Source organism: Eurosta solidaginis, chromosome 5, assembly GCF_040869045.1.
Source record: "Eurosta solidaginis isolate ZX-2024a chromosome 5, ASM4086904v1, whole genome shotgun sequence".
NCBI lineage: Eukaryota > Metazoa > Arthropoda > Insecta > Diptera > Tephritidae > Eurosta > Eurosta solidaginis.
The window spans coordinates 226,602,864-226,629,300 of NC_090323.1; the positions used below are offsets into that span (position 1 = coordinate 226,602,864).

At 42.6% G+C, this 26,437-nt stretch overlaps 1 protein-coding gene across 1 annotated transcript; it reads right to left on the bottom strand.

Annotated features, from left to right (window-relative positions):
• On the bottom strand, positions 1-26,177 carry MnM (myomesin and myosin binding protein). The gene is made up of 3 exons (XM_067788665.1): positions 25,605-26,177; positions 5,975-8,431; positions 1-5,916 (listed from the first exon to the last, which is right to left on the bottom strand). Exons 1-3 carry the CDS (start codon positions 25,681-25,683, stop codon positions 3,596-3,598), a joined length of 4,857 nt encoding a protein of 1,618 aa, XP_067644766.1. The 5' UTR covers positions 25,684-26,177; the 3' UTR covers positions 1-3,595.
• Between the last annotated feature and the right edge of the window lie 260 nt (positions 26,178-26,437).

Here is a 26,437-nt window from a genome sequence, read left to right on the forward strand (position 1 = left end):
TTTTATTGTTTTAAATAAATTATTATTTAAATTTATTTTTGATATGAAAAGTAACTGTATAGTAAATACAAGATATTTTATATATGAACGTATATTATAAAATATAATAATAATTTTTTTATTCCTTTGAACCCACTGAACGTTTTCATACTCAGCAGCTTAAGTTTCGATAAATCTTTTTTAAAATTTTGCATGCCAAAACACATCTATATACATACATACAGTTAATTATATTCATATTTTAATAGTATAAGCTTAAATAATTAAAATTTTTAATTTAATAAAATTACTTTTCCAAATATGCAACATGAACCTCGGAAGATTTGAAACTTGAAAATTTGCCCGGTCCTTGACAATAATTGAGTTCATAGAAAATAGCGTAAGATTAAATAAAATATGCAAATTACACAAGAACACGAACCGAAAATAAAAAAAACAATAAATTAAACCCGATAGAAGAAAATCAATTTCAGTAAACTACGTATATAAAAATAAATAAATAACTAATATGAGAATAATGAAAGAATACATGAAACATAATAAAATAAAAAACGTAGGAATTTCGTAAAATTTATATTAAAAGTGACAAAAATTTTATAAAAAATGTTAATATTTTTAAAAGCTAAATAGTACTTAAAGACGAATCGCGTCAACAATTTAATTTTAATTTCAAGCTACTTTAATCCAACTAAAATACATTTCTTAAAAAAAGATTCCCAGTGTTAACCTAATTCTTCCTCTCGTACCCGATAAAAACGGGGCTGAATACCATCTCTACACCGACTGATTTTTCAAAACCACCCTGTCTAATGTCGAAATGTATTGAATTTGAGCTCATATAGGGCGTTTTTGATACCGAATCCTGAGATAGAAATATGAAAGAATACATGAAACATAATAAAATAAAAAAGGTAGGAATTTCGTAAAATTTATATTAAAAGTGACAAAAATTTTATAAAAAATGTAAATATTTTTAAAAGCTAAATAGTACTTAAAGACGAATCGCGTCAACAATTTAATTTTAATTTCAAGCTACTTTAATCCAACTAAAATACATTTCTTAAAAAAAGATTCCCAGTGTTAACCTGATTCTTCCTCTCGTACCCGATAAAAACGGGGCTGAATCCCATCTCTACACCGACTGATTTTTCAAAATCACCCTGTCTAATGTCGAAATGTATTGAATTTGAGCTCAGATAGGGCGTTTTCTGATACCGAATCCTGAGATAGAAATATGCAAGAATACATGAAACATAATAAAATAAAAAAGGTAGGAATTTCGTAAAATTTATATTAAAAGTGACCAAAATTTTATAAAAAATGTAAATATTTTTAAAAGCTAAATAGTACTTAAAGACGAATCGCGTCAACAATTTAATTTTAATTTCAAGCTACTTTAATCCAACTAAAATACATTTCTTAAAAAAAGATTCCCAGTGTTAACCTGATTCTTCCTCTCGTACCCGATAAAAACGGGGCTGAATCCCATCTCTACACCGACTGATTTTTCAAAATCACCCTGTCTAATGTCGAAATGTATTGAATTTGAGCTCAGATAGGGCGTTTTCTGATACCGAATCCTGAGATAGAAATATGAAAGAATACATGAAACATAATAAAATAAAAAAGGTAGGAATTTCGTAAAATTTATATTAAAAGTGACAAAATTTTTATAAAAAATGTAAATATTTTTAAAAGCTAAATAGTACATAAATACGAATCGCGTCAACAATTTAATTTTGATTTCAAGCTACTTCAATCCAACTAAAATACATTTCTTAAAAAAAGATTCCCAGTGTTAACCCGATTCTTCCTCTCGTACCCGATAAAAACGGGACTGAATCACATCTCAACATCGACTGCTTTTTCAAAACCACCCTATCTAATATCGAAATGTATTGAATTTGAGCTCAGATAGGGCTTTCTGATACCGAATCCTGGGGTAGGGCTCTTTTGAAACGAATTAGGGCTTTATTCAGGCGTTTTCTGAGATAGGTCGTTTTTGAAACGCAGCCGAGATAGGGTGATATTCCAATAAGCAGTCGACATAACGACTAATATTTTTCCTGTATTCGACCAGAGAAGTTAGAGATCTTATGTAACCACCAACGTTAAGATAATATACGGTATCAACAGAAAGCAACCCTGCAAAAAAAGAGCTAATAGCCCTCGGCCCAATAAAAAGATTTCAAATACCCGATATGTCACACTTATGGACGACATCTTGAACTGAACTTTTTTACTATGAAGACTAAATGAAACAATACCACAGTTGAGTTGGGTAGCTTTACCTTCAACTTTGACGTCGTGGGTACCGTTATATTTGACATTAAGATAAACATCAATAATATGGGTTTTTAATCAAACATGACATAAGAATGACAACCTAACAATGAAAAAAAAAATGGGTTATTTAGGTATTTAGTGCAGACTTAATGGCGAACAACATAGCGTTAACAACTGCGATGAGACTTATTGCCTCGGGAAAGCTTGAGCGCAGACCATACAGCCATAGTAGTATGACATCATCAAATGCTGGACAATTGGACTATCTAATTCCGTAACTGTACTTCGATAGGACACTTAGATCCACAAAAGAGGTGGACCGAGGCGATACAGGTGTATACCAAAGTAACGGAAGAGGTAGGCTTTGCGGTATATTGTACCGATCCGGAAATAAATGGATCCTACAAACTTCCAGATCACTAAAGTGATTCACTGGCGGAATTAGTTCCGTGACCAAATCAGTCGAAATATTGGAGGAAAACTTTTATATTAACAACCCAGTAGTAGTTAAAGCAAAAATCTTGCATAGCACGACCTCTAAAAGTGTGTTAGAGTGTAAGCAGTTCCAAGAAGGAATCGGGATACGAAGAAGTATACATCTATTTCGGGTTCCTGGGCATATGGGAATTGTTGGAAATGAAGAAGAGGGTGAACTAGCTAAACAGGGCGAACGCCTCGAAGCTTGCACCTTAGACGTACCAATCCGATTGGGTGAGATTAAAGGAAGGCGGGAGTTGTACATGATCGACCAAGCAGTAAAGGCGTGGAGCCAACTGCGAGGCTGCAAACTGTCTAAGATTACATTCAGGTCTTACAACCTAAGACTTACAAAGTTCCTCTTATCACTAAAAAGAAAGGACTGCAAGTTCATGATTGGTATTCTGACTGAACACTGCCTTATGGCGTTACATGCCTTTAAATGTGTTCTTGTCACTGGTAGCAGATATGGGAAATGATCGAACACGTTTTAAGTTTGTGCCCTGCGTTCGCCAGGCTAAGGCTCAAGCTATTCTACTTTTTTTTTTATATAGAAATCTTAATCCCTTTATGTACTAGTAAAACTGGGTATAAAAAGAAAAAGTCCATCCTTAGTTCTTGCCGCTTTCAATTCAACCAAAAATATTATCAAGGACCGGGCAATGGCTTCGTCTACCTTCCGTATTCCTCAGACCATGCCACAATGCATCATCCATCGTTTCCAATATATCCAATATGTAGTAGTTTGATATGCTTTGCACTCTTTTTCCTTTATATCCAGTAAATATCTGTCTTTGTACAGCAACCAATTTTATGGCATTAATATTAGTTGTCAGTTCTTTTTCCGCTTCATCCATTTTGGTATGCAATCATTAATGAAATCTCCAAGCTGTCTGTAAATCATCAAAGACAGTATCGGTAACACAAGCCAGGCATCTTTGAAGAGATAAACATAACAAGCGACCATAAATAGAACCAAATCTGTGGTATAACTCAAAGCCGAGCGGACTTTTTCGTGAGCTTCCTCCTCCAATTGTTCGATGCTCTTCATTTCAGCTTTTTCAAGAGCCGAAAGAGAATGTACAGCTTCGCTCGGTGGAGTAGACGCACCAGAGCCCATCGATGTCAGTGTTAGTAATGGACGCCTACCGTAGGGTCCAGGTGACTTGGACTGGCCTGTTGTGGTACGTGTTCGCGAAAGAATACGCCGTCTAATGGCCGATTGTGAGTCGGCCGGAATTTCCAAATCAATATCTTGCTGTGACCCTGCACCAGACGCAGGACGATTGAGAGAGGCATCTCTGGAACGGGATGGAATTCGCTTCTTAATTATGCGTTTTACTTTAACAATGCGCGTACGTCCGCGTGAATCTGGACGTTCGTATGTTGTTTCACTAATTATTTCAGATGTGGTGGCATCATCATCGTTCAGATCCATCATCGATAGCAGATCCAAAGGTATTGATGAGACAACGTTTGGGGGTATGCTAATGTTGACTTTTTTGTTACTTACTGATGGTTTACTTCCCTTCACTGAGGGTAGTGAAATAGCTTGTGAGCTATCTTCACTTGGCGTCGGTGTGTCTAACGCGGGTGGTTTCGGTTGTTCAGTAAAAGCCATACCGCTCCCAGACTCACGTACATGCATCAGTTGGCCCCGTTCTGATATAGATAGACGCGGTTTGGTAATCATTGGTGGTATAAGGCCAACTTCTGGACTTTGTGAACGACGTTTGGGCTCTTCTTTCTCATAATCTGTTTTCGCGCCGGATTTTTTCAATTGCTCCTTATCGAGATAGATTGGAGTATGGTACTTCCGTGTGCTACTTATTTGACTGACAAGATCACTGTAGTGATCGACCACGGCAAAAGTCTCTTCGTGCGCTAAGCGTGCTGCCTCTTGCCGTTTTGCGCCCTCTTCTTCTTTCGCCTTACGTTTGGCTTCCAGTTCCGCCGCAACTATGGTAGGAGTCAAGGGAAGAGGTTTACTTACAGGACCTGCCACCTTAACATTTTCTTCAATATATTTTTCTGTATTCGTGCGTGAGTCGCGCTTAAAGAAAGACAAAAAGCTTTCCGCAAAACCAGACTTTTCGTTGCTGCTGGCAGTGTTGCTGGTGACTTGGTTTTCGTTCTTATCGTTGATGGGCTCTACGGGATCTATATTTTCTAAGCTGTGTATGTTTTCCAAACTCTGTTTACTTTCATTATTGCTACTGAGCGCAGCTTCCTCAAGTGGCTGGACATTTTCATTAGACGATCGCTTCAAAATTGGTTTTGGGACAAAATCGGGATCGGTGAGTGGTGCCGGTCGATTGAGTACTACGGCAGCGTTATCTGGCATTGGTGCACGATAAGGCGTGAAAACACCAGCAGACATATCACGTGGATGATAAGTTTCCATGTGATCTCTTGGTGGACTCGCTCTGGGTGGACTAGGAGTTTTTGTGCGCGCTCTCAACTCCATTTTAAATCTTTCAATTGAATCATCCTCTGAGCTCTCTGTGCTTTCTGTATAGTCCGATTCAAGATCGAAACTGGTTTGCTTTTTGGGTTCGGTTCGTGGTTGCGGCTGATAGCCGCTGGCAACTGCACCTTGTAACATCTCATCGTAGTCATCAACATCATAATCATCATCATCATTATCCGCGTCACGACTATCCTCCTTATTTAGTAATCTACCAGTCGTACGCGACAGTGCTTTGGTCAACGATATATTCTCACGTGAGCTCCAACGCTGCGCAGCTGTCTTCAGATCATGCACGAAACTTTCCGACTGACGTCGCAGCTCACTTCGTCTTTCGAAAGAAAGACGTTCAGCTTCCGTCATGGAACCCAGGCGTTTACGTACGAAAGGTGGTTGTAAGGTACCACTGGCTAGTGTTGGTTTCTCTAAATCATTTTCACTTCGCTTTTCTCTGTCCTTTTCTTGTTTACTTTTTAGCTTTCGTGCCTTCTCAGCTTCTTCGAGCTCTACAGCTTCATAGAAACGTGCCATTGCTCGTTCATACAACAGCTCCGTGGAGCTGACTGAGCGACGTAACGGAAATGTATGCAGATTTGTAAACTCGAGGGATGCAAGATCGGGCGAAGAGATGGATATAGGTGGTGGTTGTAGTGCGTCTTCAAGGTCCAATTCGAAGGAGTCTTGCTCTGGGGGGAGATAGATATATGAAAATAAAATATGTGAAAATGAGTCTGGAATACTTACTATTTTTATCCTTAACTTTGCTATTCTTATCGAAGACGACTAACATAAACTCATTGCTTGTGTGTACTTCATCCTGTTTTTCGGCAAGAGAGAGGGGACTAACCGGCGGTGGTGGTGAGACTGGTGTTGGTGGTGCACTTATTTCTATAGTCGGATTAGTGGTTGACGATAGAGCCGACTTCTTATGATTATTGTTGTTGTTGTGGTTTCTATTTTGAAGTGCAACATTGTTACCATTAGCCTTTGCCACCCATTCACTCCATTCTGCATGTTTATCTCTTTCTGCTTGTTGGAGACGATCGGCACGCTCATTCTGTTTTGCCTTTTCTTTTTGCTCTTGCTGCCCAAATGGGTCTGCTTGTTTGCTTTTGGGCTCCCCTCGTTCAGTTCGCTCGCCTTTCTCTGCTCGCATAAATTGTTCTTGACGATTCTCCCGATCAGCCTGATCCCATCGCTCAAGCTCAGTATCATGATCAACTGGCTTTGTTGATTCCTTAAGACTTTTCTTTTTTATTTGAGCAGATTTCTGTTTATCTTGGACGCCGACTTTTCCGAGTGCTCCGGTAGCTATTGCTACAGCTAACGCAGGTGCATTTTTTGCAGGACTGAGACTATGCCCTGTGTGCCGCCGCACAGTTTGATTAACGCCCAGGTGTACTGGCTCAGCACTACGTTGTAAAGCTGGTGTACTATTAATTTCTTCTGTAGGTGGACTAAGGCTACGTTTGCGAAACAATAGAGAACGCAACGCTTCTGGTGTAGATGGTTTTTCAGGCGTTAGTTCAGGATCTGGTGTAGCCAAAGTAGGTGTAAGTTTTTGTTTCGACGGCGAAGGCGACTTATCTTTGGATGGTAGCAGCTGTTGTAGAAATTGGGGCACAATTTTCTTCTCAGCAAGAGGCGATCTTTGTGGTGACTTGGGTGCGGGAGCAGCTGGCGATAATGGTGTCGGGTTAGATGGTAGTTTTGTAACGTACGGGGCTTGTTTTGTGTTTTGATTGTTCGGAGAAGGTGTTTTGGAGGCATTGGGATTTGCTGGACTACGACGAATATCAAGTTTCAGTGCTTTATCAGGCGTGCCATAAGACATTTCCCGATGCAGATCTTCGGTATCGATTAACTGCGGTTTTGGTTTACGCAACGCGCCTGGCGATATCTCCGTCGAGGCATCAGCGTGTGGTCGTGGTGGGGATAGTGCTTTTCTACGCGGCGATACGTTTTTGCTTTTTTCTTCTGTAAGTTTAGTTCCCGACTTTGGTTTCGTAATACCACGTTTTGGATCGGGTATGAAAAGTATCTCAGACTCTTCACTAGGATCACTCACACCGTAGGGATTTTCAGCTTTTACGCGAAACTTATACTCCGAACCCTCGATTAGATCATTTAGTGTTGTACTGAGCGATCTTGTGGTCGCCGCCTTAAGCCAAACATTCCAACCCACACGAAAATATTCGACAATATAGTAACCAATTTTACAACCACCATCGTCTAGTGGTGAAGTCCACGATAATGTTGCTGATTTGCCGAAAGACATATTGAGTTGAACTTTTCCAGGTGGATTGGGACGCGCGGTTACCGTAACCAAAACTGAGGTTATATCCTCTCCAAGCTGATTCCATGCACGTACACTATATTCGCCGCGATCGTCGCGTTGTATGCTATCGATTTTGAGTAATGAATTACGATCGGTATTAGAAATTTCGAAACGTTCACCACCAGACACTATCTCGCCTTCATGTAGCCAGGTTATTGCAGGTGGTGGCTGTCCAGCAACACCAACCTTCAAACGCAACACTTCTCCAGCTTCAACTATTAATCCATCTTCGTATGTACGTGGTAGACGTATTTTTGGTGGTGCTTGCACCATCAACTGACACTTGGTAGCCACATGGCCAGCTCGATTTGTCGCCGTGCACTTGATTTCACCCTCATCAGTGAGCGCCACTTGGTGAATAATCAAGACACTGACGTCGTTGTCGTTTAAAATTTTCGTTCGTCGACTACTGAATATTTCATAACCATCTTTGAACCAATTAATTTCAGGTGGTGGTTGACCCACAACACGCACGCGAAACTCAATACGTTCGTCTTCAACAGATTCACGATCCTGTAGTTCTTCAATAAAATTCGGTACACATATAGCAGTGCGTTGCAGTGTAACAGTTAGTGCATCAGACAAATCACTGGGATCGGAACGACCAACAATATTTTCGGCGAAAACACGAAATTGATAACGCCAGCCGGGCTCTAAGCCACTAATTGACACTTCGCATTGTGTAACTGCTATGGGTGTTGCACGTACCCAATGTGGTGAGCCCATGCGACGATGCTCAACAACATAGCCTGTTATGGGAGAGCCTCCATCGAGCTTTGGCCTTTCCCAGCGTAAGTTCACTACATCTGGTTGTTCCTCGGAGAGTGGTATCAGAACAGGCCGTCCGGGTGGTGAGGGGCGTTCTGAAAGAATAAGGTTGTGGTTATATTGGTAAGTAGGTGTTTTTAAATACATTAATTAATTTGAGTTATTCATCAACCAAATTGACTAATTCCTTTGATGGAATTGAAATGAGAGGTCAAGCTAACCAGCTGTAATATGGCTATATGTCAGACGAGGCTTATTAAGAGATGCTGTTTCTAAAAAAAATTATCATAACTACTGATCACGAATGTTGTTGGAGCAGAAGTAAGAAAGGTCAGCTTGCATGGAGAGATCTCGTTTGACAATCTTAACTCTAGCAGCTAAAACAGGATTCGCTATAACTTCTCAAACAATTATTTTCAAAATTCCTTCTACCCTTGTCCAAATTGCTAGGTTAAGACAGCTTTAAGCATCACTTCCACGAATGTTGAGAGATGTTCCCACGGTCTATATATAAAATCATGATCAGGGACATTAGCCCTATGGAGTTGAATTGTCAACTTCTATGTTAATCTCGTCACAGTCCTACTTAGTTGACAAGTTCCATTTTTTATGGATATATATATGCTAGTTTTGACCTTGTTTCCGAAATACCCAACGAGAACAAACTTATAAGATAACTCCTGTGGTTGGTATGGCGTGTTACCTTTGATTCCAATTACATTATTGCCAAGTTTTGATACCGCAGCTCGTTATTTAACCAATGACATATATTGTAGAAGGATTAACGAATGTTCAAATCACTGGCGGAAATCTCGCGTGCAAGCACCCCCGGCCTAGCATCTTTAAGTTTTGCGAGGCTTTAGAAAAAAGATTTTCCAAGAAAACTTTTCTTCGCCCCTGGATGATTGCCGCTGTGACATGAGGTGTTGTGCCCATATTCATACTTGCCTCACAAGACCCAAATGTCTAGTGCCTGTTGGGTACCGCAAATATTTTGAAGATATCCATGAAATCGTCTCTATCTACTTACTTCAGTGCTCCAAGTTACGATCCTTGATGGATCTCGGGGGAACAACAACCTCCTTGCCCTTTATGCTAGAATGCTCTTGCACAGAAATCAGAGAAACGCTATACCGACTCGGCTTACACTACATTAACCGACTCCCTACACTAACCAACCAGATTTGTCATAATCATAAGAGTTTGGAATGCCCGAGGAGCTGCCTGGCCTTATGAGAAAGTTGTTACCCTGCTACTAGTAACTTTTGTATGCAGTATCCTTGATAGCAAAAATCTCTAGTCAAAACACATTTGCTGCGTCATAGCATAGACTCATGGCAAAGGACGTAGCAGCAGTGTGGGGATTTCTCCGACTCCCACTCCACAAGAAATTTTGGATCCGTCCATGAAAATTCGGTACTCGCCATCACCAACGCGTAGAGGTCCATAAATCTTCCGAAGAACTTTTCTCTCGAACACTTCCAGAGCCGCTTCATCTGATGTTGTCATGGTCCATGCTTCTACACCATATAGCAGGACGGGTACGATAAGTGACTTGTAGAGTATGGTTTTCGTTTGCCGTGAGAGGACTTTACTTTTCAATTGCCTACCTAGTCCAAAGTGGCATTTACTGACAAGAGTGATTCTTCGCTGGATTTCAGTGCTGATGTTGTTGTTAGTGTTGATGCTGGTTCCCAAATAAATGAAGTCTTTTACTATTTCGAAATTATGGCTGCCAACAGTAGCGTTGTTGCCAAGGCGCATATGCGCTGACTCTTTGCTCGATGACAGCAGGTACTTCGTTTTGTCCTCATTCACCATCAAATCCATCTTTGCCTCTTCTTTTTCCAGTTTGGAGTAAGCAGAACTAACGGCGCGGGTATTTAGGTCGATGATATCAATGTTATCAGCATATGCCAATATGTGGAATTTATTGCGGCTTTATAATTGAAATGCATTTGCAGGGAAGATTAGATTACTATTGCAAGCCACGTTCAATATTTTTTGGTATCTAAAAGTTGATAGCGTAACGCCATCGACGTGGATGTTCAACAGCTCTGACGTCTGCTCCGACTACGGCGTGAAAAAGGTCATTGTGGACTGGAAAGGCTAGCGAGGTAATCAACGATTTAAAATCATAACTTATCTATGGAGAACACGGAACCGTTGCTATTACCGTGCAGTCAACCGCATAGTGACCAATAGTAAGTACTTCTGGTGGGGAAGAGATATAAATACTTAAACAGTACAGGCAACTTATTTGCCTGCGTTTTGTACAGTAGTCGTGATATGCAATTTTCGGAACCAGTCCTGACTTTGCAGGCCGTTTGCTGGACTTTCAGGTTTGAGTATGGGGATCACCCTTGCCATCTCTATTTATCCCGGATAAAGGGGGACAGATGCATTGTGAAAACAAACGCCAGTTAACTAAAGCATAGACAAGGTGTTTACCCACTGCTTTCAACGGTTCGGTCTTCTTGATGGCTTCATCAACCTCTTTAGCGGCGATGGTGATGGGAGACGCATTGTTTTTGTGCTTATGGTCATTTCCGTTGGCCCGCCGTCTGGATTTGTCAACAAAGAAAAAAAGCCCTTAGGTAAGATCCCCTTCCATGAAAATTCCCGGCTTTTAGATGGAAAAAACATCTGATCAGACAAATAATGAGAGGGTCGAGAGTATTCATAATATCCATGGTAAGAAGGATCAGGGAAGAAGAATAGGAAGTTGATCGCACCAGCTCTAGTTATGAAATAGTTAAAAACACAAATATCAATCACCAACGTTTGTAATCATGTTTTGATTTGAAATATAAACAATCTTGCAAGAATAAGCAGACAAAATCTAATTCTCTGTCAGAAAGATAAACATACATATCTATAAATCAAATATGCCTCTCTCACATTTTATTATTTATTTACCTCTTGCTGCTTCTTATCATTCGTCTTCGGCATTTCACCGAGTATGTTTTTTTGTATTTTTTTTTGTTGCATTAACGGTATTTACTCGTTACTTTTAAATGAATGTGTCTGTCATTTGTCACACTCTCGGGCCGCCGCTGATGGGTCGACCTCGGGGGATGAAAAAGGAGTAAGTTCGCGGCAGTTCTTGAAAACGAACACCGGGAAGGCTACCGCTGTGCAAGTCGGTCGCAAAGCGGTAAAGGAGACGGGTAAGTCGGGGATACCGGTGGCGTCGGGGAGGGCGACCACCTCAAAAATCGCTGAACGGGGAGGCAAGGGCGGGCCGAGTAAGTCCGCGAAGTCAGAGGATGAGGAGAGTATTCTCCCGAAATCCGACGACGACGCGGATTTACCCAGTCTGCCCGAATCCGGGGTATCCGGGGTATGTCCCTTAAGCTGGGACAAATCAGACGTAGTGGGGGGTGCCGGATTCGCTGCTGAGTCCGTGGTGACTACTGTCGCTGGCTCCTCAACCGAAGGTAGAGCAGCCGATGGCGTGCCAAAGACTGCTGCCGACGTTGAGGGTGCAATCGACGGTGGTAAATCTGCGGGCAAAGACGCAAATGAGCCGGCGAAGTCTTTAGGGGGGGAGCTAAGGGGAAAGAATTCTGTAGAAAATTCTGGGGAGAAGGGCGCTGGCGCTGTTGACAGCTGTGGACCACCCGCTGGCACCGAGCTTTCCGGCGGCCAGTCCGCTGGAGGTAAGGTTGCGAGTGGGGGATCCCCTGCAGCTGGAGGGAGCGCTAGTGCTTCGAGAGCTGCCTCTGGAGTGGACGGCTCCTGGGTTGTTGCCCTAAAGAGGATCACCGCTAGCTTTAGCAAGGTGGTCTTTGGAGACAGCGGTGCAGACCTCAAGTCTGCTGAGAGGCTGATGGAGGTTTCCTCAGAATATGAGGCCCTCCTAATGACGGCTATAGCCGAGAATGCCCGACTCCGCGGACAAATTGAGGCGATGTCACTGCGGGGCGTCGTGCTGGGAGGTGCATCCCCGCGAAGCGGTGGACCTGCCGCCGCAGATCGTTTGGCGATGCCGCCTCCGGTCACGACGATCCCGGCTGCCATCGTACCTGCGCCTGCTGTCCCAAAGCCGCTCCACACCTGGTCGGCGGTCGTCAAGGGCGGCAAACCCGGGGTCTCTGCAAAAGAGGTAGTGGAGAAGATAAATAAGGAGGTTGGGCCGACACTTGGTGTACGTGTGCACCAAGTGGAACCTGTGCGGTCGGGGGGGGGGGGGGGGGGGGGGGGGGGTAGTTATTCGCCTACCCTCCAAGGAGGAGCGGGATAAAGTCCTCGCCAACAAGAAGTTTTCCGAGGTGGGATTAGAAGTGTGCGAAAACCGGAAGCAAGGCACTAGGGTGATCATTCGGGGGGTTTACGCGCAAATCTCCCCTGATGAATTCATGGAGGAGGTCTTTCGTCTGAACCTCGCGAAGGTTGACCCTGAGTGCCAGAAGTCAGAGGTTAGGCTGATCAGTCGACCTTGGAAGGCAGACGTCGAGGGAGCAACGGTGACCGTCACCCTGGAGGGACCGGACAAGTTAATGTCCCCCCTCTTGGATGCGGGCCGTTGCTACGTCAAATGGTTTTCGTTCCCGGTTCGGCCGGAGAGTCAAACCTATAGCTGCTTCCGCTGTCTGAGTTTTGACCACCAGGTGAGGGATTGTGGGTTGAAGGCTGCCGTCTGTCGGAGGTGCGGACAGGAAGGGATATTGAGGCAAAGTGCCCTAACGGGGTGCATTGCCGGAATTGTGCATTCAGGGGCAGACCCGCCGCACATCTTATGATGTCGGCGGAATGCCCGACATATGCTGCCGTTGTTGCCCGTGCACTCGCCAGACATTGATGGGTTTAGTCCTTCAACTCAATTGTCAGGGAGCGTACTCCGTTGTGTGTGAATTGGGGGCGCGCATGGCCGAGGAGAGTTGCAGTATTGCCCTGCTCCAGGAACCCTACACTACCAATGGTGTAGTGAGAGGGCTTCCTGGAGGGTTTAGGTCCTTTTGTGACCTTCGGGGCAATGCTGCGGTTGTGGTGAATGAGCCTAATTATGAATGCTTGTTGTTGAATGCGTCTGAATGGGGAATATGTGTGAGCATTGAGGGCTCCTTCGGGAGGGCCGTCTTTGCAAGCATATATTGTAAGTTTGGAGAACCCATGGAACCATACATCCGATACCTCGATACGGTGCTACTACTTGCGAGTAGCACGCCAGTTATCATTGGTGTGGATGCCAATGCCGTATCCCCTATATGGCATAGCAAAATATCCAGGACTTCTCCTGGATATGCTAGTCATGGACGGGGCGAGGCGTTGGGCGAGTGGGTACTCACCTCTCGCGTTCATGTTGTGAACGAACCGAGTGGGTGGTACACGTTCGATGGGCCCATGGGCAGGAGTGACATTGATGTTACTCTGATGAATGAGCCAGCAGCGAGAGCGTTCAGTTGCGGATGGAGAGTAAGGGGGGTGAGGGGATAAGCGATCATAATCTCATTGAGATTGTGGTTGCTCCCCGTACCACCCCGGATATGCTTGGTACGCCTTCCGTAATGGGGTGGCGTACTGCCGGGGCAAATTGGACTCTGTACGGGTTATACGTTGAGCAGGAGGTGACTGCTACACCCCTCGATGTATTTGCAGAGCTCCCAGTAGATCAGCAGATTGCCCTCTTGAACGCCTGTATCTGGCGGGTCAATGACAGCATGTTTGAAAGGTGGAAGAAGGAGCGTTTTCGCTGTGTCAGGTGGTGGACGCGCGAACTGACCCAGAAGAGGAGATCTGTCAGGCGCCTGAGACGTCGGTTTCAACGCGCCCGGCATATCGATTCTGATGGTCTGTCCCAGCTTAGAAGTCAATTAAGTGTGGAAACGCGTGAGTATAAAAGAATGGTTGTAGAGGTGAAAGAGGAACAATGGCGCAACTTCGTGTCAGAAAATTCGAACGACCCCTGGGGACAGGTCTACAAGATCTGTAGGGGTCGCCGCCAGACCGAAGTTAATTCCCTCCGTGTGGGCGAGCGAACTATATCAACATGGAGGGAATGTTCAGAGCTGCTTATTGAAGGGTTCTTTCCTAGGGCGGAGGTCCAGGTACCTCCCCTTGCACAAGACGTACCTGTACCTCCACTAGAAGTTGAAGAGCTGGATTATGCATTTGGCCTGGTTAGGTCTAAACGGTCTCCGGGTTTGGATGGAATAAACGGAGAAATGTGCAAGTGTTTGTGGAAGTTTATTCCGGAATACTTGGAAGCCGTTTATGATAAGTGCATATGGGAGGGTTACTTCCCACGTGAGTGGAAAGCTGCTAGGGTTGTCGTTCTCTTGAAGTCGCCTGACAAAATAAGATCTGATCCTCGGTCTTACCGAGGTATCAGCCTTCTTCCAGTGCTTGGTAAAGTGCTGGAGAGGGTTATGGTTGAGCGGCTTCAGGAGCTAGTTGGGGGTAACCAATCGGATAGACAGTTTGGGTTCAGGAAAGGACGCAGCATTGAAGACGCCTGGATGCATGTCCAAGACTGTGTAGAGAGAAGCTCCAATAAGTATGCCCTTGGCATATTTATTGACTTCAAGGGGGCGTTTGACTTCCTGCGCTGGGACAGGGTTATCGAGCGGTTAGTGGGGCTCGGCTGCCCGGAAATTGCTTTGTGGCAGAGCTATTTCTCGGACAGGCGAGCTACTATCGTTGGTGCCTGCGAAAGTGTGGAAAGGGAGGTGGCTCGTGGTTGTCCGCAGGGATCCATCTGTGGTCCATATATATGGAACATGATGATGGACTCCTTGTTAAGGCAACTCGAGCATCTTTGCAAATTCAGCGCCTATGCGGATGACCTCCTCTTATTAGTAGAGGGGGATTCTCGCGCCAGCATTGAGCGTACCAGCGAGTCACTATGTCAAGTAGTGGCTGGCTGGGGCGCCCATGTTGGCGTAGAGATTTCGGTGGACAAAACTGTGATGATGCTGCTCAAGGGCAGATTGTCACAGAATCGCCCACCGGTTGTCCGTATCGGCGGGGTTAGCATCAGGTACGCGACGAAAGTCAAATACCTGGGGCTGACAATGGGTGAGCGAATGAACTTCCTGCCACACTTGGATGCTGTCAGGGATAGGATGCCGAATGTTTCGGGGCAGTTACGACGAATCATTCGGAGTGACTGGGGCCTGAGTCGCCGTGCCGTTCGTACAATATATCGTGGCCTATTCGTAGCATGCGCTACTTTTGGTGCCGCCATATGGTACCGAACGGTCATGACTGCTCATGGTCAGAGGCGCGTGCTGAGCATACAGAGGTGCATGATGCTCCCATGCTTGCCCTTGTGTCGTACCGTTTCCACGGATGCGATGCAGGTGCTTCTTGGTGCACCCCCTCTCGACCTGGTGGTTATACAGCTTGCTGTTTCCTTCAGGCTGAGAAGGAGGGCAAGTTTGCCGCTGTTGGAGGATGAATGGGCCGCCGACGATAATGTGGAGAGTGGATGGTTGGAAAATAGGCGTCGATTAGAAGGGGTGGTTAGAGGGAAGTGGCAGGAGCGCTGGGACAATAGTCCCAACGGCAGGGTGGCGGAAAATCCAGACTTCAGATTTAGTCTGAGCCTGGGTTTTCTGCTTACTGGTCATGGTCCTCTTAATGCATTCTTGCATAAGAGGAGCTTGAGCGAAACGGAGGGGTGTGTATGTGGGGCTGCATATGAGGATTGGTTGCATGTGTTGTGCGAGTGCCCGGAGTACTCGGACATAAGGGATTTGGGTAGTTTTGGGGTTAATGCTGATGAAGGTAGAGTTGATGTGAGTGGAGCGCTCTCCACTAGTCGGACTATTGATTTGCTCAATAGGTATGCTTTTGAGGTGTTTAGACGGAGGAGACGTGGTGGTGACCGTGGTGGTTAATTTGTGTGTGTGTTCGTGGATGTGGGGGGGGTTCTAACCCCACCTCACCCCTAGGCGGCCGGTCCGGAGTAGGTGGATACTCAACCGGAAGTGGCTTCGGCTGCGAAAGTCAGACCAAGACTTTAAAGTGGTACCACGGGGAACAGATAGCCCGCGGAGCTTGCTCCGTTTCTGTTCATTGCGGTTGGCCCCTTTGGGAGCATCGTGGTGGCTGTGGTTGATATCCGAATGCGGTAAGAGTTGGTCAGCTCGAATGTGGAGTTGCATTGCAACCGGGTGCCATGACCCATAGAATGGAAGAGGTGTTAGATAGGCCTCCAACCCCACCAAGGTGATGATATGTCCACTCACATTATCGATTGGTACCAAGGTAAGCGAGCCTTGGGGGCTGGTCAGACCCGCTTTGACCTGTGTACTTGGTACATGGGTGAGGTTAGGTCTTCGAAGACAGGCACTCACGTAAAACCTACACTCGCTGTCACACTCTCGGCTCTATGATATGACGTTACTTTTGAAAATTTACTCTCTGATATTACAAGTGCTAAATATATATTTTGTAGTTAACATACTTTTAAATATTTGTATATATGCATGTATGTAGTTATATTAAACAATTCAAACTAATCTATTTTTCAATACTTTTTGTGATACATATAAATTTGTTTTTGCATTTTTGTATATCTACCACCAGCGTCATACGAAGCGTCACCTAAAGCATTCTTAAACAGCCAAAAACGATGTCAGAATGTCTCGATAAACTTATATATATGTATATACAGTGGCGTGTAGCAAAAGAGCAGCGCTGCTATATTTATTTGATTTTGTATAAACCAAAGTAAATACTAAGAAAGTACTTGACGATACGCCAGATCCTGCAGAAAACTCACGATAAGAGAGTCCACACACACAATCCAAGCAGCTTGCATGCTGCTATGTCTAAATTTAATTTCCCTGCCAAGTTACAAAGGCTCTGCCAAATGATGTTTGCCAACAACAATAACAGCTCCGTAAGGATTGGAAAGGACCTCTCTGAGCCATTCGTAACTAAACGAGGCTTCAGACTAGGCGACTCCCCTTCGTGCGATTTTTTTTACTGAGAACTGTGATGGTGCAATCTATTATAAGAGCGCATTGCCTGAACAAACGCGCTGTGAGTTCTGCTTTCTTGTGATTAGAAAAGAAGCAAAAAAATGGGTCTGGCGGTAATTGACAAGATGAAGAACTTGTTGTCATCCAAGAAATAATCTGCGCATTCACGCCTTGCCAACCAGGCCACTACTGTCGGATATAAATTGGAGACTGTGAAGGATTCTGTCTATTTAGGTATCAGCATTAGCAGCAAAAACAATATCATAATATAAAATAGAGAATAACTCTTCCCAACAAGGGCTACTTTAAACTGAGTAGGTAATTGAAAAGTAAAGTTTTCTTTCGACGAACAAAAATCACGCTCTACAAGTCCGATGTATGGCTCCAAATCATGGACGGTATCGAGAGAAGACGAGATGACTCTAAGAGTGATCGAAAGAAAAGTTCTCCGGAAGATGTATGGTCCTGTACGTGATACCGACGGTAAATATACGAACACTCTCCGGCCAAGAAAGTATAAAGCCGACACTACAGCTTGGAAGCAGAGGAAGGGAAAGACCTCAACTGAGTTAGTGCTAATGTGAATTGAATTTGAAATAGTTCTCTAATCAATCCCGACTCGATTATTAGTGTAGTTGTCTAAGAATTTTCTAGAGTCAACATTAGACCAGTTATCTGACATACCTACATAAAAAGTCCCTAACGTTAGAGATTGTGTTCGCTGGGGAGCGACTGAAAGATTAGGGTTGGAAAATATTCAAACGTGCAGACTTAATTTTGAGGATTTATTTTAAATTAGTACATTTGTAATTATTGTCTAACAATGCGAAAAACAATTTGAAAATTTGGGATACAGAAAAACTTAAATAAAATATCGTTTATCACCTGACCAAAGAAGTCATAAAATGCTACTTAGTTTTTTTTTGAAAAGTATATGAAAAATGTGCTCACTTAGGTCTTTCTCAAATAATCCTCAAAGACTCCGTCTGGCTAGGTTAGGTTAGGTTGAACTGGCTGGTCCATGAGGATCTCATATAGACTGAATAAGTCCGTAGTGTTACCAGAAGTTTATTTTAACGACCAAACTGAAAAACCCTATCAAAAACCAGGACCTATGTTATAAAATAACTCCGTCCTCTTGGCAAATACTAGAAGCTTCCTAAGATTTAAGCCACTTGCTGCCTCTAGATCTGACAGCTGTATCACTCCTAATAGCTGGAGTCTTAGCCTGGCAAGCGCAGGGCAAGATCACAGAACGTGCTCGATCGTTTCCTCCTCCAGCCCACACTTCCTACATCTGCTATCACTGACCAAGCCTAATTTAAAAGCATGTGACGCCAGAAGGCAGTGTCCAGTCAGAATACCCGTTATGAGTATGCAGCCCTCTCTTTTTAATGATAGAAGCAACTTTGTTAGTCTAAAGTTGTAAGACCTGCACATGATCTTCGACAGCCCGCACTTGAACCCACGCCTTTCCCTCTTGGTCGATCATGTGCACCTCTCGCCATCGCGTAATCTCGCCCAGTCTAATTGGGACGTCTAAGGAGCAAGCTTCAAGGGATGGGCCCTTTTTAGCTAGTTCATCCGCCTTTTCATTCCCATCTATTGCCATATGCCCTGGGACCCAATATAGATGTATGCTTCTCCCTGTCCCGATTCTCTCCAGGGACTGCTTACACTCTAACACGCATTTAGGCGCTGTGCTATGCGAGATTATTGCCTTAATTGCTGCTTGACTGTCAATATAAAAGTTAACACGATTGCAGCTTGGGCTATTTTCTTCCAGGGTTTCTACTGCTTTGGTTACGGCTACTATTTCCGCTTCGAAAACACTACAGTAATCCGGCAGCCTGTAGGATCTGTTTATTTCCGGATCAGCACAGTATACCGCAGACCCTACCCCTTCCACTACTTTGGAACCATCTGTGTACACATGTATCGCCTTGTCCGCCATTTGAGCACCCTTTCGCCAACCGTCCACCTCTATTGTGGTCTTAAGATCGCCCTCGAAGCGTCTCCGTCTGGACTCTGATTTTAAATTAATGGTGTTTTCTTTTGAGAGAATAATGTAGCCCTGCTGGTTCTTCTCGGCTTTCTTGTGAGTTGGTGTATTCCTTTAACAAAATATTTTACACTGATTGAGCAAAGGAGTCTCTTTACCTACAAATAGAGCCAGTTTGCATAGCGCCAGGTGACCTGGTTCAAAAGTTAGAATTTAAGAGTGTGACATGAGGGTAAAATTTTTCTAGAAAAGAAAACGCCGTAACTTCTAAAGAAGGGACGCCCAAAACTTTCCGAAGATAAAAAATAACAGAGGGTTTTCACTATCCCGTTTAGTTTTTAAATGGCTCCACGTCAATTATTAATTTACTGATTCCTGTTAGGAGCGCACAAACACCACCCTAACTCCAGTTTAGGGAAGCCTTGCATCTCCCAACTCCGCCAAAACGTCAGAATGGCGCACTGATGCCAACCTTTAGGCCTATTTTATTTTTCAGCTCAACTAAAAAAGTCCAAAAATATTGTAATTGAGCCGAGGTTGACACTGCACGTCCACTCTGCCGAACAGACAAGAACTGAAAGTGTTTCTCTCCTATAAAGAGAATATTCTTGCCATATTTTGAAGATGATGTTCTGGTGTCATACGAAAGATATCCCGTGGCGTTTTGAGCGGTCTGCAGCTTCATCCAGTTTGATTCTTATAAGCTCGGCGGTCAATTCGAAAACGCATAGCACACAAGCTGTTGGCTACTTTATAAGTAACTATTGGCGTTCCCTTGTATTTGTCACAAGTGTGACGGAAGACTTTGGGATTTTCTTGCGGATCTGACCTTTAGGTGTTATTGTGACTGCATAGTCATTATTGTACGTCACACTCAGTATTTTTGGTTGCCGGACACATGGCAGCGTATTGCCAGCAATGTGGATGCCCAATAGCGCCGACATTTACTTTGTACACGTCGTTGTTGTTGTTGTTGTAGCAGTTACAAATGAAATGGGGTTACTCTGAAATTACAGTCCTTGGTCGTGAAAAATCCCGAGTAGCTCCGGTACATAGAACCGACTGCCTTGGGAAGCGTCGAAAATAAGGTCGCTGCGGACTTTGCCGGTAAGTGTCCCAAGCATGATTTAAAGCCTAGCTTATATATGAATGGGCCAGGACTTAATGCCAATATCGTGCAGTTGCCGGCGCAGGAGGCAATGGTAACTCCTTCTGGTGGGGAGGGGAGTTTCGAGTTCACCCTTACAATACTTTTCACGTAGTGGTCGATGGTGGGATTACCACTGGCAAACTAAAGCGAACTAAAGAAAGTCGTAATTCTTATGATCTCCCTATCAAGTATGTATCCACTTCGTTATCGACTTATCGTCTTAAGAATTATTTGTCTCAGATGTATTCTTTGTCACAGGTTTTTTCTAAGATTTGAAGCATAGTGAAAATCAGGTCGATGGTAGATTTATCAGATCTGGAGAATCACTAATAAGGTTCAATCAGCCGATTCCCGGTGGGCTTCAATCTTTTGCACAATATGTTGACAGGCCCTTATATGTCTTATTAAGAAGGCTGCTTCCGCTGCTGCTCACGCCTTTATTTATTTGTCTGATCAACACCCTAGATTTTCTATCTTTAAGTATTATAATTACTTAATGTAAGTATTGTTTTCAACATTTTTTTAAAATTATTTTATAGACTATCTTAATCCTTGCGCCACCTAGCGGCAATTTTTTTCATAGGTCGCTTTCTATTCATGTATATAATATGTGTTCAAATATGAACCAAATCGGACTACAAGTACGATTTTTTAAAATATTTCGATCCATGCGCCACCTATCGGAGTTTTTTTCTTATTATTGCATTGTGATCGGGGTCTGAACTACATTCCAGGTTTCAAGCTTGCAGCTTAAATTTTAATTACAAAATTCGAAACGCTCGCTACACAGCGTCAAGCTAAATAAAACCGTTTAAAAATTAAAAATTTTTAGTTTTGCAGAGCATGAAACAGGAATACGTGAATACCACAATAGTAAAGTGAAAATTATAAAGGCAGCTCCCTCAAACTCCCTAATGCTTTCTAACCATGGAAATCTCGTAAATAATTTTACTTATAAGACCCTACTTGAAAAGCAAAAACAATGCCAAAAGAATGGTTGATTTTATTTCTCTGTACAGCACTGTATGCATGTACATACAAAGTAGAGGTTTACGCCGATCACTTTATCGGCGGCGGCGGCGTAGGCTCTATTATATACCGGCGGCGGCAACGTGGTCGGCGCGCCGGCGTACGCCGGTGCTCTTACTTTAAAAAGCTTAATTTTTCTATTTAAAAAAATAATATTTAGGAAAGGTTTTGTTTGTATGTATTTAAGGAAATCAAAGTTTTCGCCATTTCAGAAAGACCCGGGGTTTTTGCCTCAAAATCTCTTCAGGAGTAGCTCCTCGCGGAGGGATTGTCCCTCGTTCACTTACTCCAGAGAAGCTTCGAAACTAACCCTGGTCTTTGGAATTGGTACTGCTGCGTCTGCTGAAAAGAAATAGAGATACATAAAAAGGTCACACTCCTTTTGTCTGTATATCTCGTGCAAAGCGTAGTTTCACCTGGGGTTAACTCCTAATAATCGTCGCGAACACAATTTTTTTTAATTATTTGTAGCTCCTTGGCGGTCACGCACAAAGGCGGCTTACGGTTGCTATTAATGGTTTATTAATACTCATAACTCTTGTGGTACAGGGCCCCTCCAGTTTTTTCGGTTGTAAGAGCTACAGATCCCGATGTGCGAACAGTAGCAATCGCGACCACCAGTTGCTACTACGCCTCCTGACCCTCACACCATATGTCAGCACAGAAGCCAAAGGACTGCGACTTCGAACTCATACCTTCCTCGACGTCGCTTTCCTAGACACTCTAGGTGTAGCTCCGAAGGCTTTCTAACGGATGTGTTTGTCGTGCTATGCTGCCGAGCCACACTAGAGAAACGCCTCGAAACGTTAGGGAGAGACTGTTCGGCCAGGATGCCGCCCTCGAAATCATAAGCAGTCTAAGTGGATGTCATTGCGTAACTCATGGGTGAAAATCGTATAATCCGCGGCGCATCTACATAATTAAAATTTTACAAGGACCCTGGATAACATTTTTAGAAATGTAGACCAAAGTTTGCACATGTTTGTGTTCACAACATTGATTTCAATAGTCTTCGTTAAGTCAAAACGATATTTTAGAATGAAAGTCGATCGATTTTAAGTTGGCAGATGTTAACTACTGTTTTCCGGCCTTATGAGATAAGAGCTCACTATGGATGACCGCGTAACTTCATACTAGTTCGAATGTCGATTACATTAGGGTAGTAGCACACACGGTCATTAGTTCGACTGCCTTGGGAAAGATTTTACTTCACCACTTTGAGTGTCCTTGCGAAGGACAAAGCCTCACGTGGTAAATATATGTGCCTACGTATCCACATTTGTAAAAGGAGCCGTAACGTTTAGGTGATATCTAAACTTGGTTGATAGGCTATAATCAATATGATTCACTCCAAGGGACTGGTTTTGGATAGGACCGCCAACTTTAGGAAATGTCATAACGGGAGACTTGGGTGTTGAAGGATGAAGTGTGAAAATCACACTTTACATTTAAGACGGTTTGTACGGTTTCGCAAATAAACAACAGATGTTTGAATGTAAGCCCGAGTATTTTTCAAACCCTTCCCATACGTACATATATCCTCAACTTATGTTTGAGGTAAGAAACATTTCAAAGGAGTGTTTATGTCCCCACTAAAGGATTTTGCATCACTGATTTCGCTTATTCTTTCAGCCAATCGCAATATAAAATTAAAAAAAAAATCGGCACCTTTTTTGTGCAATTTTCTATTTTAACAACTTGAGGACAATTTGAAAACATGTTCGCTTAGGGTCATTTTATTTGAATTCATTGTTCATTATTAATCTTTTGAAAAAAAAAAATGCAATGTGAGCATATAAATTTATAATACAACTTTTCTTTTAGTGTTTTGTTTTAATAACTTGGAAATCGGGCGACGCAAAGTCCGTGTTAAGCTGACATCGAAAACGCCTGTTTTTATACTCAGCTGAGCAGAGCTCCCAGATTATATTAACTTTGTTCGCATAACGGTAATCCGTAACGGCACAAACTAATCGAGATAGATATAGACTTTTATATATCAAAATGAGCTGGGAGAAAAAAGAAATTCATTTAGCCATGTCCGTCCGTCCGCCCGTCTGTCCGTCTGCCTGTAAACTCGATAACTTGAGTAAATTTTGAGGTATCTTGATGAAATTTGGTATATAAGTTCCTGGGCGCTCATCTCAGGTCGCTATTTAAAATGAACGAAATCGGACTACAACCACGCCCACATTTTCGACATCGAAAATTTCGAAAAACCGAAAAAGTGCGATAATTCATTACCAAAGACGGATAAAGCGATGAAACTTGGTAGGTGCGTTGACCTTATGATGCAAAATAGAAAATTAGAAAAATTTTGGACAATGGGTATGGCACCGCCCACTTTTAAAAGAAGGTAATTTAAAAGTTTTGCAAGCTGTAATTTGGCAGTCGTTGAAGATATCATGATGAAATTTGGTAGGCACGTTACTCCTATTACTATATGTGTGCCAAATAAAAATTAGCGAAATCGGATAACGAACACGCCCACTTTTAAAAAAATTTTTTTTTTAGGTCAAATTTTAACAAAAAATTTAATATCTTTACAGTAGAAAAGTAAATTATGTCAACATTCGACTCCAGTAATGATATGGTGCAACAAAATACAAAGATAAAAGAAAATTTCAAAAGGGGCGTAACTCCGCCCTTTTTCCTTTAATTCGTCTAGAATACTTTTAATGCCATAAGTCGAACAAAAATTTACCAATCCTTGTGAAATTTGGTAGGGAATAGATTCTATGACGTTAACTATTTTCTGTGAAAATGGGCGAAATCGGTTGAAGCCACTCCCAGTTTTTATACACAGTCGACGGTCTGTGCTTCCGCTCGGCCGTTAACGCAATAACTTGAGCAAAAATCGATATATCTTAACTAAACTTAGTTCACGAACTTATCTGAAGTCACTTTATATTGGTATAAAATATGGCCGAAATCCGACTATGACCACGCCCACTTTTCCGATATCGAAAATTACGAAAAATGAAAAAAATGCCATAATTCTGTACCAAATACGAAAAAAGGGATGTAACATGGTGATTGTTTTATTGACGCAAAATATAACTTTAGAAAAAAACTTTGTAAAATGGGTGTGACACCTACCATATTAAGTAGAAGAAAATAAAAAGTTCTGCAGGGCGAAATAAAAAACCCTTGAAATCTTGGCAGGAATACTGTTCGTGGTATTATATATGTAAATAAATTAGCGGTATCCAACAGATTATGTTCTGGGTCACCCTGGTCCACATTTTGGTCGATATCTGGAAAACGCCTTCACATATACAACTACCACCACTCCCTTTTAAAACCCTCATTAATACCTTTAATTTGATATCTATATCCTACAAACACATTCTAGAGTCACCCCTGGTCCACCCCTATGGCGATATCTCGAAAAAGCGTCCACCTATAGAACTAAGGCCCACTACGTTTTAAATAATCATTAACGCCTTTCATTTGATACACATGTCATACAAACACATTCCAGGGTTACCCTAAGTTCATTTTGCTAATTGGTGATTTTACCTTATTTTGTCTCCAAAGCTCTCAGCTAAGTATGTAATGTTCGGTTACACCCGAACTTAGCCTTCCTTACTTGTTTTAAATAACTTTCAAACAGTTAGAAAGAGTTAAATTTCGCAGTTAGTTTCTTATAACTGGCAGTGATGCGCATCCGTTGATACCACTTTCGACCATATCCGACCAATTTTCGACATGAACAATAAATGGCCCAAACAGCCATAACCGAGTAGAAAATATAGTAACGCGCCGGACGCCGCCGCCGACGCGCCGATATTTTTGGCGTACGAAAAATAACCAAAATCGGCGGCGGCGGCGGCGTTTATCGGCGGCGTATAAGTATCTGTAATACAAAGAAACGCCAATGGTAGAGGCCGACGAAAAGAGGAAATATACAAGAAAGCAGGCTAGCAGGCGAACAACCAACCACATGAGTATAAAATTTCTATAAATAACTCAAATTCTAGCGCTCCCACCGTTTGACCCAAGATAAACTCACTGACGTGCATTATGTATATGCATACGTGAATACCTTAGAATTGTATGGGCTCTAAAATTTTTTAATGAAATTTGTATTTGAGTTATTAACTTATTTCCTTATTATTGATATTATATGATTAACTATAATTTTCACTCACCTGCTGATTTCCAAGTGACAACTTTCTTTGGCCGTCCGCTGTGATTTTGATTTTGCAATTTTCCTGATTGATTGCCCATATTGCATACTTAAAAAAATATGTGTGCCAACACTTGTCACGCCAAACGACTCAATTCCGTTATTTCTTATAGAAAAATTGATTTATTTTCGTAAGGAATGACGAAGATAAATTTACGGAAATGGCCAATACATCAGCACTAACTTGAAAACACCAATAGCTGTATCAGCTAAACCAATACAAAGCCATTAAAATGGTCGAATGAGCGACATTTGTTGGTTAGGTTTTTATTCTTTTGATTTCCCAACCAAATAACAAATTTTTCACTTATTCCTATTATGGAATTCGTTACACCTTATTTACACTGTAATTTTCACGTTTATTTCGTTTATTTTTTAGTTAGAAAGCTAAAAAATTACTTTTTCTAAATTTTCTACGCTTAATTAACGGCACAATCCATTTTCCAAGTTAAATAATCCCGTCGAGCGAACACCGCGTACATAATTTGTAGTTAGTATCTGCTGTCTGGGATAAGCTACCGAAGAGAAATGTATTGAAAATTGTCTAAATGCGATGACCAAATTTTCAAAGTAATTTCTTTTCCATATGCCTTTGTTCAACACGATCATTTACACGAGAATAAAAACGATCGCCTACAAATGGCGAGCTAAATGGGGGGAAAATGTGTTGACTACTAGCGTCTATTAGCAGAATTTCCCACTCTCGTCTTTCTCGATCTATGTACGACGAGTAGTCTGCTCTCCCATCTATGTGCATACATACATAACGAGTGTGCATTTGTTTCTCTACTTCGT

What these genes read in the sequence shown, in the direction of transcription:
- MnM (XM_067788665.1), bottom strand. Translation starts at nt 25,683, where the DNA reads ATGGGCAATCAATCAGGAAAATTGCAAAATCAAAATCACAGCGGACGG. An exon ending in TGTCACTTGGAAATCAGCAG is followed by an intron (nt 8,432 to 25,604) that starts GTGAGTGAAAAT and finishes TTATTCTTTCAG; the next exon opens with AACGCCCCTCACCACCCGGA. An exon ending in CAAAGTTAAGGATAAAAATA is followed by an intron (nt 5,917 to 5,974) that starts GTAAGTATTCCA and finishes ATCTCCCCCCAG; the next exon opens with AGCAAGACTCCTTCGAATTG.